Source organism: Paralichthys olivaceus, chromosome 3 (genome assembly GCF_024713975.1).
Source record: "Paralichthys olivaceus isolate ysfri-2021 chromosome 3, ASM2471397v2, whole genome shotgun sequence".
Taxonomy (NCBI): domain Eukaryota; kingdom Metazoa; phylum Chordata; class Actinopteri; order Pleuronectiformes; family Paralichthyidae; genus Paralichthys; species Paralichthys olivaceus.
This window is the reverse complement of record NC_091095.1, coordinates 6,822,455-6,835,289: the sequence shown is the minus strand read 5'-3', so window position 1 is coordinate 6,835,289 and position 12,835 is coordinate 6,822,455. Positions and strand designations below refer to the sequence as shown.

General features: G+C 39.7%; 1 protein-coding gene across 1 annotated transcript; it reads right to left on the bottom strand.

The window, feature by feature from the left end:
* Positions 1-5,605: 5,605 nt before the first annotated feature.
* pdcb (phosducin b) lies at positions 5,606-8,426 on the bottom strand. Its single transcript, XM_020098589.2, has 4 exons — positions 8,288-8,426; positions 7,218-7,280; positions 6,417-6,565; positions 5,606-6,261 (listed from the first exon to the last, which is right to left on the bottom strand). Exons 2-4 carry the CDS (start codon positions 7,261-7,263, stop codon positions 5,746-5,748), a joined length of 711 nt encoding a protein of 236 aa, XP_019954148.1. The 5' UTR covers positions 7,264-7,280; positions 8,288-8,426; the 3' UTR covers positions 5,606-5,745.
* Positions 8,427-12,835: the final 4,409 nt, after the last annotated feature.

The following is a 12,835-nucleotide window of genomic DNA, read 5'->3' as shown; positions in this document are numbered from 1 at the left end:
TGTGTTTGGTCACGGCTCCCGAGGCATTGTGGGAAATGAGGTTTGTTTTTCACGTGGATTTCGCGTTTGGTCAAAAGTGTGAAAGATTCCAGATGATGTTGTTTCTGTCGAGAGCCGAAGATAAAACTCTGTGAAATAAATAAATAATGCCATTTTAATTCAGATGTTTTCCAGCTTGACAGTCACGTGTCAATGGTGACCAGCTGCCCCTGCTGTGTATGAGATCCGGTGTTATCTACAGATTCATTTCACGTGCACGTGTTTATGAATTGTCCAGAGTGCAGCAACATGATTTTTAATAGAACACAACAGAAGCTTAGGTTAATTTAGAAACGGTGTTATCACATTTGTCCAGCAGGAGACGCTCTGACTTCATTATTTAAGTAACACTCTTATTCGTGTCCTGTTCTCTGTGTTATCACTGGGAATGAGGGATTTACACTAGTTTTACATTCACACATACATTGTTAAGGCAAAAATGTCTTTAAGTTTTATTTCAGACTCGAATGAAATATATTAAAAGGCCTCTTGTATTCTCTACCAGACATACATATTGGTTTAATACATACTAGGAGAGCAGAGAAAGCTTTGTAATGACATTTACATCATCAATTAGGAAGAGAAATTTTGTAAAAAATGTATTTGATATTTACAATAGTAAATTACATGAGTCAGTTACGAATATATATGTATATATATATATATATATATATATATACATTTTAGTTGATGGCTTGTAGCAGCAGACTGTGTGAAATGTTACAACATGTTTCCTTTCAAATGTACTGCAGCTTTATCCAGGATTAAGTTTTTATTAGCTTTTATTTATTAGTTTCGATCTCAGTTATGTATTAAGTCTGACCCCTGTGACTTGTGCCTGGAAGCTATTCACACCCTGTCTGGACCAGTTTTAAAAATCACTTCAGAGGTTTATTGATTAATAACCAAGGCGATGCTGGGACACAAAAGACTGATGGCACGTACACAAAGTAAGTCAGAGGCTCCCCCAGGCGATACTTTTTCACATTCATCTGTCACGCCTGGATACCAAAATGTACAGTAACCTACAGCAACATTGCCGTACAAACCTCTTAATGTGAGTCACCCATGTTCGTTGTTGTCAGCACTTGTCATGGGAGTGAAACCCGTGAGCACGGACACAGCAATCTGAAGAGAATTAGGAGGATGAGGTGTGGTTCGACTTAACAAGTGATTTCCTATTATAAGCCCTCCATAACACTGAACAAATACAACAGTGATTTGTCTCTCTCAGTTTCACGGGAATTCAAAAGATCTTTGAAGGTGCAATGATTCAGGTGCTTTCATCCATTCACACACCCCTTCTTCCATCTCTGCATCTCCCATTCATCAAAGGCCTTGTGAAGTCCGCCCAGTGTGAGAAACATCAGTTAGACCAACCCAAGGGTGACTTGTGTTAAGTGGGGGTGCATATGTATTTTACTCTGCATGTTCTCATCCTCATATTTCTGATGCTTCTCTTTTCTTCCCTCCTCTCTAACAACTATGTTAATGTAACCACTATAAACACAGAGCACCATTGAGTTAACAAATAACTCAACGGTGCTCTGTGTTTATCATGGTTACATCATCTCCAGTCTTTCCATTCAGTAGCAGTTTGTTTTGTCAACGTGCGTGCGAGTTAAATCTCGTAAGGGGTAAATACTTAAAACAATAACATTGACATCATCATTTCATCACGGAAAATAGTGAGTCCCATTATCTCACAAAAATCCACACAAAGGGATTAAAATAAACCTAGATTTAGATTGACAGACACTTATTGCTCCCACTCCCCTTACACCGGCAGTCCAAATATGGTCAGAGGGGCCATAGCACCTCAACACAGGTTTCCACTGCCATGTTATGACATCACCTCAGTGGACTTTTGATTGTGTGGGTGAACTAGAGCATTGCAGCCGAGCTTTCCTAGAGTCCAAACACATAAAGTACAAAAGTTTTCCAATTAGCGCGGCAGTGTAAACGAGGAAAGCGGAATCAAAACGTCAGAAGCGGGGGTGGGATCAGGTGGCCATCACAAGGGGTAAACACTGAGGTAAACATTTGTTTGAGGGGAGGGATGAGTCAGATCAAGAGCTGGGGCCGGTTCCAAGAAGCAACTTCACTGCATTTTCTGGGGCAGCTTTGCTGGTTAAAAAGCTCAAAACACCCCCAAAATTAGAAACTGTTGCTCAGTATCTTTAAATAAGTTCTGCAGAATATTGTGTAAAATACACATATACAACTATGAGCTGTTTATTATTATTGAGTTTACAGATGAGTCATACTGTCTGTGAATCTTCTCAGTGGCCTCAGTTGAACTTGCTGAACCCTCACGGTCTCTGCTGGAATAATATTGGAATAATGCCACATGTACATTATATACATGATGTGTGGCTGCAGCTCAGAGGCATTTTCCTATGTGGAGGCTTCTTAAGTCAGTGTGAACTTTGTGTGCCAGCAGTGGCACGCATGCACTGTGCGAGGGGTTAAAACGCCGGCTGTCACTTTCTCACATTGTGCTGGGCTCACGGGTCGTGTTTGGGCACCTCGTGAAAACTTCTTGCTGCTCAAAAGGCTCTTGTGGGAGGTCTCAGAAAAATGTTTTGATAAATCTTAGACACGCTACCGTGTGAAAACGAGGTGTTGCCTGCTAGAGGCAATGCAAGCCATGCCAGATGCGGTACTGTGGAAACACAAACACATGTATATCCTTAGAGAAATATGTTAGTGTATCACAATTCACTCTCTTTTGACTTTGGATTAATTAGAAGTCAAGAGCCTCCTTTGCAGGCAATATGTCAGAAATTATTGGGGCTTATTTATATGAAACCATTAAGTAATCACCTTAAAACATGTTCAGAGTTGCATTTGAAAAGGTATAAAGCTGGCACAGTGTGTGTGATCCCATATTATCTAACAGTCAGGATGATTATAACCCTGTTTGTCAATGGATCTAGAAAAGTGTACAATTACTCAATCCAACATCTGTATTAAGACTACATGTTCGCCTGGTGTTTGCACTACTCCAACAAGAAACTTTTAAAGTCCATAAAACTGAGCCTTTCGGAAACACTGCTGCTGCTACAACAACATTTATCATGTAGGAGAACTGGCTTCAACAAACAGTATACTTTCAAGAGATTGAATACTTTATTAAAAAAAAGACAAGGTTGATAAGTAATATGGCAAAGTTCACATACCTTCGTAAGAATTAGTAAGAGCCAATGATGAGCATCTGTTCCCTGTAGCGGTGGCTGTGTTTGTGTGGTAATCTGTTTTGGACCGTTTCTACAGAAATTAATTTAATTCATGACATATCAAATTGTGGATTAGCGCCGCAAGTCTTGACTTTAAAATCTGAACCAGCTTTTATGTTGTGATTTTTGGCATGCCTGCAGCCCACTGGGGTCACAGGGGAGTCAAGTCTATTCCACAACAGTTGAGGTTAGTCAACATGTGACAGCTTGCTTCAGCAGGAGAGAGGAGGGAAGTCCTCTGCGATGGTATGAAGCTCTGCATGTGTGAATGTTTGCAGTTTTGGTGTTTGTGTTTGGAATACACAGAGGCGAAAGAAGAGAAATGCAAAATAAAAGCAATTGAAGGCTCGAGATTCATACAATGTTTTGAACCTTATTTCCATTGCATACATATATTCAGGCTAATGAAGACATATGTGTTGTGAAAGATCTCCACATCTGGACCTGGATGCTGGTGGTGATGGTGAAATGTAGATAGTGGGGCCTCCGTCATCTGAGACCATCGGAAGATAATGATGGTGATAATGCGTGTTGATCGAGGATAAGGCACATAAAACAAAGTCTACCTACCAGCACCTGAATAGCTCAGTAATTTCCATAGCGGTGTTTGTGATCGTGTGGTAATGTGTTTGGCCGTTTCTACAGAACTTAATTTATGACATATCAAATTATGGATTAGTGCTACAAGTCTTAACTTAAAAAATCTGAGCTGACTTTTATGTTGTGGTTCAAGAAGGCCTGCAGCTCACTGGGGTGAAAGGGGAGATGAGGATAATTAAGTGGTAGAGACTACTTACTTTTAGTGTTAATTATTGACTGAGTGCTTTTACACCTGTTTAGGCCCATAGACAAAAATGTGGTTAAAGTGATCTCAATCTGATTAACACATGAGATTTTGTTGGTTTAATTCACATAAAAAACTAAGCAAAAAACTAAAATGTGCCATTCTAGTTTAGAGTGTAGAGTGTAGAGTGTATCCCTTCGCCAAGGCCCAACAGTCCCCTTATGAAACTACATCTAAACACTCTAGATCCAGATCCTTATTCTTATCATAAATATTAGTCCCCTAAACATGCCTGATTTTTTTTCATCAAGATCCATAAATTGTTGTCTGAACAATCAATGAAAATATTGAAAATAAAAATAATCTCCTTATGGGGGGAAATAAAAGGACAAGTTGAGGTTTTATTGGAGCAATCAGCAGATCTTCTAGTAAATGAAGTAAATGCAATGCAACACTGATCTGTTTTGTATAATTTTATTCTTCTTCTATTGTGGACAACATGTATATTAGGCTATGATTCATCATATTCCAGTACACAGTTTTAAATAGTAATCATCCTTACAACAATATTGACCGTTGTGCTGCGTCAATGAATTGTTGCTGAGTCACACCACACTAAGAAAACTTATGTTTTCATTTGTCTATTGAACTCTTCACTCTCTGATGATGTTAAAATAACAGAGGCTCATTGATATTTTTTTTCCACATTGGCTGAGGAAGCTAGTGTAGGTTATGTTGGACCGAACAGCTGGAAGATGTGTTTCCAGAAAGTGTTTCCAGATGTTTCGGCTCCTTCACTCCTACGAGTCCCTGTTCTATTAACCTCTGATTTCTTAAAACTTTGGCAAAAACCTTAAGTATACATATGTTTAAACATTCTATCACATGAGTACACTGTCACTTTGTACGGATTCTGGATTTGTAAATAACTTGTGTACAGATCCAATCAAACGCTACAAAAAAGTCCATGAAACATTTTTTACAAGTAAATACAGCAGGCAATGTTTCCTAACGTTACAAAATAAAACATAAAACATCTCTGTTATAGTTACAGCTGGTTTGTTTTTTGGGGTGATGAGGGGGATTTGTGATATACTGTATTTCTTTAAAAACAAAACCTGTACCTCCTCAACTTATCCACACCCACATTTGAGAGCACCAACTGGATGTAAAATGTCTCCTTTAAAGGACAGCCCTAAAAACCAGTGAGTAATAGACTGTATATGAAGATGAACGATACGTCTCCACTTCTGCCAGAATATCCCAAATATGAACGCTGCCATCTTGCACATATGGAGCCAGAGTCTGTGCAATAGCATCAGGGGTGGAATCGCGGTAACGAGGTCTAGCTGCTAAAGGCTCATGACTAATTGACCAGTTGGTCTGTGATAAAAACAACCTGAAATTACAGAAACCATTTTAGAGAAAAATGTATTTCATGTTTACTTTTACTTTTTAATTTGGTCCTTGTCCCATCTGCTGACATGGAGGATGCGAGATTGCTGACCTGCACTGCAGCCACCAGGTGGCAATCTAAATGGTTTGGCTTCCCTTTTTGGGAACAGTCATGTCGTTCATTTTTATATACAGTCTTTTAAACTAGCAGAGATAATAACTTGTCTGTCATAGCTCTCTATCCCAGACAGTTTCCTTTCCTCCTCCTCCGCAGCCAAAACTCATTGTTTATTCTACATTGTTTTCCTCTTCATCTTCCGCACCAGGCATCTCTTTCTCTGGCAACAGGCCGTAGCTGTTGAGGAAAGCCTCCACATCAGTGGCGAAGAACTCCTCGTTTAGGTGCTGCATGCAGGCCAGGAAGTTCCCCAGTAGTTCTCCCGCCTTGTAAACCAGCAGCGTAGGCAAAACATCATCTGAGAACCGCTCGGCAGCACCGGACTCAACAGCATCGATCCTGCAGAACTTCACAGTGGGGTACTCGGTGGCCAGGCAGTCGAGGCAGTTGTTGAGCTCCTCACAACCTTTGACCCCGACTTTGTAGATGTGGACAACCACCACTGTGGTGTGATGCTCCTTTTCGATGACCTCCAGGAAGGCCTCTCCACTGTCCAGGTCATGCACACCTTCAAACCTGGGCCCAAAGCTGAGCTTATCGTGCATCTCCTGCATGCACCTCCGTCTGTATTTCTTTAGACAGCCTTCATCCTCCTCCTTAAGCAGCTCATACTCTTGGACACTCATCTGAAAAAATAAAAATAGAATAAGACCAATAGTCACCTTCCTTTTGTATGAATCTGTACGAGCACTGCACTGCAGACAAAGTCACTGTCAGTGTAAGTCAGTCAAAGAGTATTTGTTCCTCTTCATAGTAAAAGTCTACTGTATCTTTGCTCTACCTTGCGGTTGATGTTTGATCTGGAGTCGTCTCTTCCCTTGTGAGGAGATGACATCTGTCTGAGCAGTTCCCTTTTCGCAGGTGGCAAGTTGTCCTGGTCCATACTTTCCAGCTTAAACCTCCTCCAGTCATTGATGACTCCTTTTGGACCTATAGAGAAGAAAAATCAATTTGCTTATTAATTGAAAGTCATTTCCAAAAAATCTTTCATCCCTTTTTATTTTCATAAGCTCCTCATCATTGTAATCTTATTCTTCTAATATACAATACTAAATTAGCACTTTGTGAATTTGTTTTAGCATTAGTTTATATCTCAAACGATTTGGTAATTCATGGTAAAGACTAATTGAGGCAAGTAAAAAAGGGAAACATGAAGACATGTAGTCGGTTACTTGTTGTAGTTTCAGAAAACCATGTTCTTAAACTTTACTCCTAAGAAACACATTGGTCAGAGAGGTATATTTGACTTCAAGCTGAGTGTCCTGTTGTGACGTGGAGATTAAAGCATCATCTCAACCTTCTTAGAAGTTCACTAACCAGTGTTGCGTAAGAAAAAGAAGATTAAAGCATCAGTTAAACAGATTAGATCTGTATTCAGCTCTGCTAAGGTTCTTCAGAGCTGTTTACTCTGTGAACAGTGCTTTTGTCCTCATAAAAATATCTTTTCATAAACACATTTTGACTTAAGGTACAAATCACTCCTGAATGGCCAATATATGATAAAAGATCTGACCAAGGAGCACAGACAACAGAAACCCAGTTGTGTTGCTGTGAGATATTTGAAAGAAAAGCGTCTTCTCACCTGTGTGGGTCACATTCGCATCCAAATCATTCAGCCTGTCAGACATTTTTTCTGGTTAGCTACCTGTGAGACAAAAGTGAGAATGAGTTAAAGGAATTGGACATCCGATTTCCGTTGTTCTCAGGCAGACAATAGCGTAGGTTCAGATTTAGGTCTTTGTACTGTGACAGAGTTGCTAGATACCAAGTGAGTCCCATGATATCTAATTAAATTAATGCAGTCTAAGAGGATTAGTGCACTGCAAGAGATCTATCTAATTTGCCGTGAACCCTCAGTTACTGTTTACTGGTAAAGTTTATAGCCAAATCATACGCAAGACAGCAAATAATAATAATAATAATAATAAAGATTGACTGATAAAAGTTTGATTAAGTTATGTGTAATTAATGCATGGAAAAACTGGTGTAAAAGGTGAATGAAGATCTAAATGTGAATGTATTTATCTTCTATATGTAATGTCAGTATCTTTGGTCACTGGACCAGTAACTAGTGCGTCGTATGCCGAGCCAGTATCTCATTGGATTAAATAGCCCTGTTTCAATTAGTGTCGTCTTCCCTTTTGCGTGTAGTCACGATGCTGATCTGGTCTGATGATCTCTGTGACCTCTACAACCTCCACAACCCCCAAATCCACAAGTGCTGTGCTTAGTCTTATACTATGAGCAAATGAAGTACAAATGTCTCTGTTATTTTTCATGCCCGTGAGTGAACAGCTGACTTTCAGTTAGATACAGACCCATGACTAAATTCAGCACAGACAGAAAGAATTCCTTGTTCTTGTTCTTTGCTGGAGCCTTTGCTTTAAAACAAGAACGTAACAGACGCTGCAAAAACGTTTTATTTGATCCTTCATGTTATAACATAGTGTCAATATTAAATGATACACATGGGAAATCAAAATGGCCCCCAGAATCAGACTTGAATGTGTGTGAAAACGTATAGAGACTAACTTATCTTCTGTCACATCATTTCAATATTAAACATCTTATTTCCTTTGAAACTTTCGTTCAAAATGATTAGATCTTTTTACGACCTTATGTTTGAGAATAAGAGAAATGAATAATTCTTACCTCCCCAGTCACAGTGAAGTCGTCCCTTCGTATGAGTAGCTAACCTTGCTCTGGTCGACACTGAGCTATCTGTTGCTGGATGGTGTGTGTTTTTGTGTGCATGCGTGTGTCTTTTCCAGCCAATGAGCTTGTGTCTAATGGAGATTTCCAAAAGGACCCTATAGACCAAACAGAAATAGAGCACAGATCCTAAGAGGATTTCACCTCAGGAATTAGAAGCCTCTACTCTTGATAAAGGCCCGGCTACTCACAATGAAGAGCGAGAGAGGAAGGTAATGACAGGGAGAGGGAGAGAGAGAGAGAGAGAGAGGAGAGAGAGGCAGAGCGAGAACAGAACACCTCTTTTTTTCAAAGCTGGGAAAAGTTTATTTTTCAATAAGAGCCTTGTCTATTCAAAAGCAGAGCATAAGACTTGTTGTGCTGCACTTCATGATTATACACAGCATATAAAGAGTTAACTAAAACAAGCCCATATATCCCCAAGATGAACTTTTAAATAAAACGCTCTTGTTAGAATTTCAAAGATTTTCCAGGCACGACAATAAACACATGACTGGGACCCTTTCAAAGCACAAATCACCACCATAGCTACGGGTGAAAAATGTCTAGTGATGCTTTATCATGTGACTCTTGATTATTTTCATACTGTAAACTCCTCTCTCATCTTAAACTGTGATTTTCCTTAAGTTAGGTTGAGACGTTTATTATGTTCGCAAATACGTAAAAATGTTTTTGAGAGTCTAACATTTTACAGGTACTTACAGAAGTTCAGCATTCAAAATCTAACTGGTATCAGCAAAACAATCTACTCAAAATATTATAAATAAAAGTTTTTCAAAAATGCAAAATAAGCCCCTTTATGATATCAGTAGTATTTCTGGTGTATTCAATAGAATAGCAGTAGTTTCATGTTGTCAAGGTGGAGCTGTTGGAAAGTTATCTACAAGTTTTCATTTCAACATTGCAAGATTTTTCTAAATTTTGATTATCTTCCTCAAAGAATAATTCGTGGAGATTTAGGAGATTGGGTCATTTGGTGCAGGTCCAGATACAAATCTTATGAATTTAAATGTGGTTTTATAAGAAACACCTCAGTCACACCTCATTCTTCACCAACACCTTATTATAAGCTGCTCTTAAGTAAGCTGTTCCAATGTGTGCAATCACTGCAGTGCCAATAGGAAAAGTCGATGTTCCCCAGCACAATGTCGTCTCGGACAGCTAATGCAACTAAGTTTGACTTCTGTCCTGCGTCCTGCATTTATTGGCTTACGGGATTAGCAGCCTGTTTTATTCAGGCACAGAGTCTGCCTCCACTTTGTCAGCTGATGTTTCATTTCTCTCAATCCCTCAGTTTACTTAAAATAGAATTCAGCAGTTTATTTAGAAACTCCCATTCTAAAATTATCCGTCAACTTCAGCTTAGGGTCCAGTATTAGCTGTGCCATACATCTCACTGTTGATCTATTTATAACAAAGGGGCAAAGGCAATATATAAGGAATAGGTGATATAACTACATATTGTACATATGAAAATAAATGTTAACCAGTTACTGGTGCATTATAAACAGATAGACAAGTATTTACACTGACAAGCACACATAGAGAAAAACAACTATAAATCATGTAAGTTCCCCATTAGAGACTGGTGTGTCCTGGAGGAAAATGACTGAACTCACATGATGGCATGTCCACAGAACAAACTGATGTATTCTTGCTCGCCCTAAAACCACACATGTGCAGGCCCACATCAACAACTGACAATCTCTCCAAGAGGAGTCACTCCTTAAAAGCCTTAAAGCAAAAGGGAAATAGGTGAACACTTGCGTGGGAGAGGGTCATTGTCTGTATGGGTGCACAGAATTGTGTACCTGTAGATGGATCATTGAATCACTTCTCTTGGCTGGCTGACAGGTTGACACCAGGTCGGCTCTCTGACGTCTTTTTTTAAACACTAGAGGTCAGCCTTCCACCTTCATGGACTGGTTCTGACATATACTGTAACTTAAGTAACTATGCTTCATTGTAAAAGAAGTATATTTAAATTTGTACACAGTCAAAGTGGTGATGGTGAGGATGGATTTCATGTTCAGGGTTGGTTGTGATACACAATAGTGCCATAGCCCCTGATGAATCACGTGTAAACTTGGCAAACCTCTTGGAAGTTTGTGCTCTTACTGGGTAGGGTTAGGGTTGTGGGTCCAATGCTCCAGCAGAAACAACAAAAGACAGTAGAGACGCAGAACCGCATCTTTTTTTTACCCCCCACAAAGTTGGTTTTACAGGAAAAAGGCCTGGACATCCCAAATATGTTCCTGCTTGATCCTGGATAAAATTAGCTCGTTGTCAAAGTAAAAAAAAAAACCCAACCATATCAGTTCATCGCAACGTTCACCAACACCTGGAACACATGCAGCAGGGGTATGCCGAAGGTGAGATAGAAGAAAGACCTCCAACACCAGTATGTCTCTGGTTTATAAATATGCATTTATGTCTACCACTATGTCCCCTCCACAACAAGGATTTTTAAGGGGTAATGGTCAGGGTCAGGTTAAAGTTTATGGTTGGAGCAAGTCTCCCGGAGATTAATGTAAAGTCTGCAAAGGTGACCTATGACAACCTATGTGTGTGCACGTCATCCTCTGTCTCGCTGGTAAGTATTTAGACGGACACGTTGCATTTTCTCATATGACCTGCTTCTCCGTGACGTACATGTATGTGGAACTTTAAGTATTGAGTTACCTCCTTTCTGAAAGCCTACAATTACAAGTATTTATTGCTTTCCATACCTTCAAGTTGAGGTGTCTGAAACATGCACTTTTCTTTTTTGAGGCCCATATTAATTACACAGATGATCAACAATCAAACGTGGAATGTGAATCTCATGTTGCACTTGTTGCCTGCGTGGGATGATGTGTTTTACAATCGAGGTTGGTGAAATAGGCAGGCCGTGATTATGTCTCACATCCTTTTGTTGACTCAATCACCAACAGGATGTTTTCCCTAGAAAAACTAATACAGTCAATGGATTTCTGCTTGAAGCTATTAATCATCATCTGCGAATCAACTGTGATTGCAGAAGATGCAGTTAAAGTGTTCTTATCAGGAACTTGCAGGGGTGGACAAAATCCACTTTGTCTTTAGTTGAGAAGCTTCATTCCATTGGATGTGTGACGGATGCATTCAAGTAATGTGCGCGTACTACTGCCCCAACCTACAGTGCTTCATGATCTCCTCCCACTCCCAGCAACACATGCATTCAAGCGTCCGTATGTTGTCAAAAGAAATTCACTTGACATCATGGTGCAAATCAATAAAGTGGGGTTTGTTGTTGGCCCAAAAAAAATCCAAAGTGTAGTCCTACAGGACAAATAATTCCAACTCACCCTTCAAAGTGTTTGTTTAGGAAGTATTTTATATATTTTTGCCTATTTGTAATCCGTTGTTAGCAGGTTCGAACTAATCAGCTTGTAGGGAGGGTCTGTAAAAAGGAAAGCATTTCTACTTCTGTAATTTTCCTCTGCTCTTGTGTTTCCTTCTATTTTTTCATTCTTGTGTAGGCTCGAGGAACTGAAAGTATTCCAATATTATGACAGCTGTAGGCTGTTATGAGAGGCTGTCTGAAAGTCCAGCCTTGCTTTATGCCAAGACATTTCTACTTCTGTGACTCAGATGGAGAACAATACTTCTCTTGCAGTGGCCCTGCATCAACTGAATCAGTCTCATTACATCAACTGGCTGATCCAGGAATTTTTCTTTTTAATCTGTTCAATTGGCTGTGGGAGTGGACAGGCAATACTTGGTAGCTTCATTGTCTAAAACCCAAAAAATAAATAAACCAACCAGCAATGAATGATGTTTTATAATGTACCCTTTTTAGTAGACAACTAATTAACAGGCCTAATGTAGCATTGGAAACACTATACTGGATGAGCTACAAGGACAAAGGCTCTTGGATGAAGTTAGCGCTCTTAGCTGAGCTCTGAGTACTGACAGGCACGTACAAGAGACCTCACACGAACAGAGGCAATGTCATTAAATGTAAATCAAAACCATGTTTTTTATAGGCTGGAGAACCGCAGTGTAGTTCTAAGGATCAGTAACTTTCCTTTGCCATCATCTTCAGATTCATCATCACCATCATCCATGACATTGACAAATAAGAGAAATTTGGAATATACTGGAAGATGTGAATTTCATTACTTAAAAGAAAATCTGTGGTCACAAACGCCACAAGGACCTCTGAATCACTATGGATGCTTGTGTGTGTGTGTGTGTGTGTGTGTGTGTGTGTGTGTGTGTGTGTGTGTGTGTGTGTGTGTGTGTGTGTGTGTGTGTGTGTGTGTGTTGTGCAATACCAGAACTGGTCCAGCAAGTTTTCTGTGGAGGCGAAGGAGGGAGAGAGGCTTCACTGACTACCACCATCCCCTCCAGCCACTGTCGCTATGAGGACCCCCCTAGTGATTTTAAAGATATATATATATATATATATATGTATATACTACAATAAGCAATACGTTATCTGACCTGCCACTGGGGGGAGCTGCA

Coding starts and splice junctions, on each gene's coding strand:
- pdcb (XM_020098589.2), bottom strand. CDS start 7,263: ATGTCTGACAGGCTGAATGATTTGGATGCGAATGTGACCCACACAG. Junction 6,566..7,217: donor TGCGAATGTGACCCACACAG/GTGAGAAGACGC, acceptor TCTTCTCTATAG/GTCCAAAAGGAGTCATCAAT. Junction 6,262..6,416: donor GATCAAACATCAACCGCAAG/GTAGAGCAAAGA, acceptor TTATTTTTTCAG/ATGAGTGTCCAAGAGTATGA.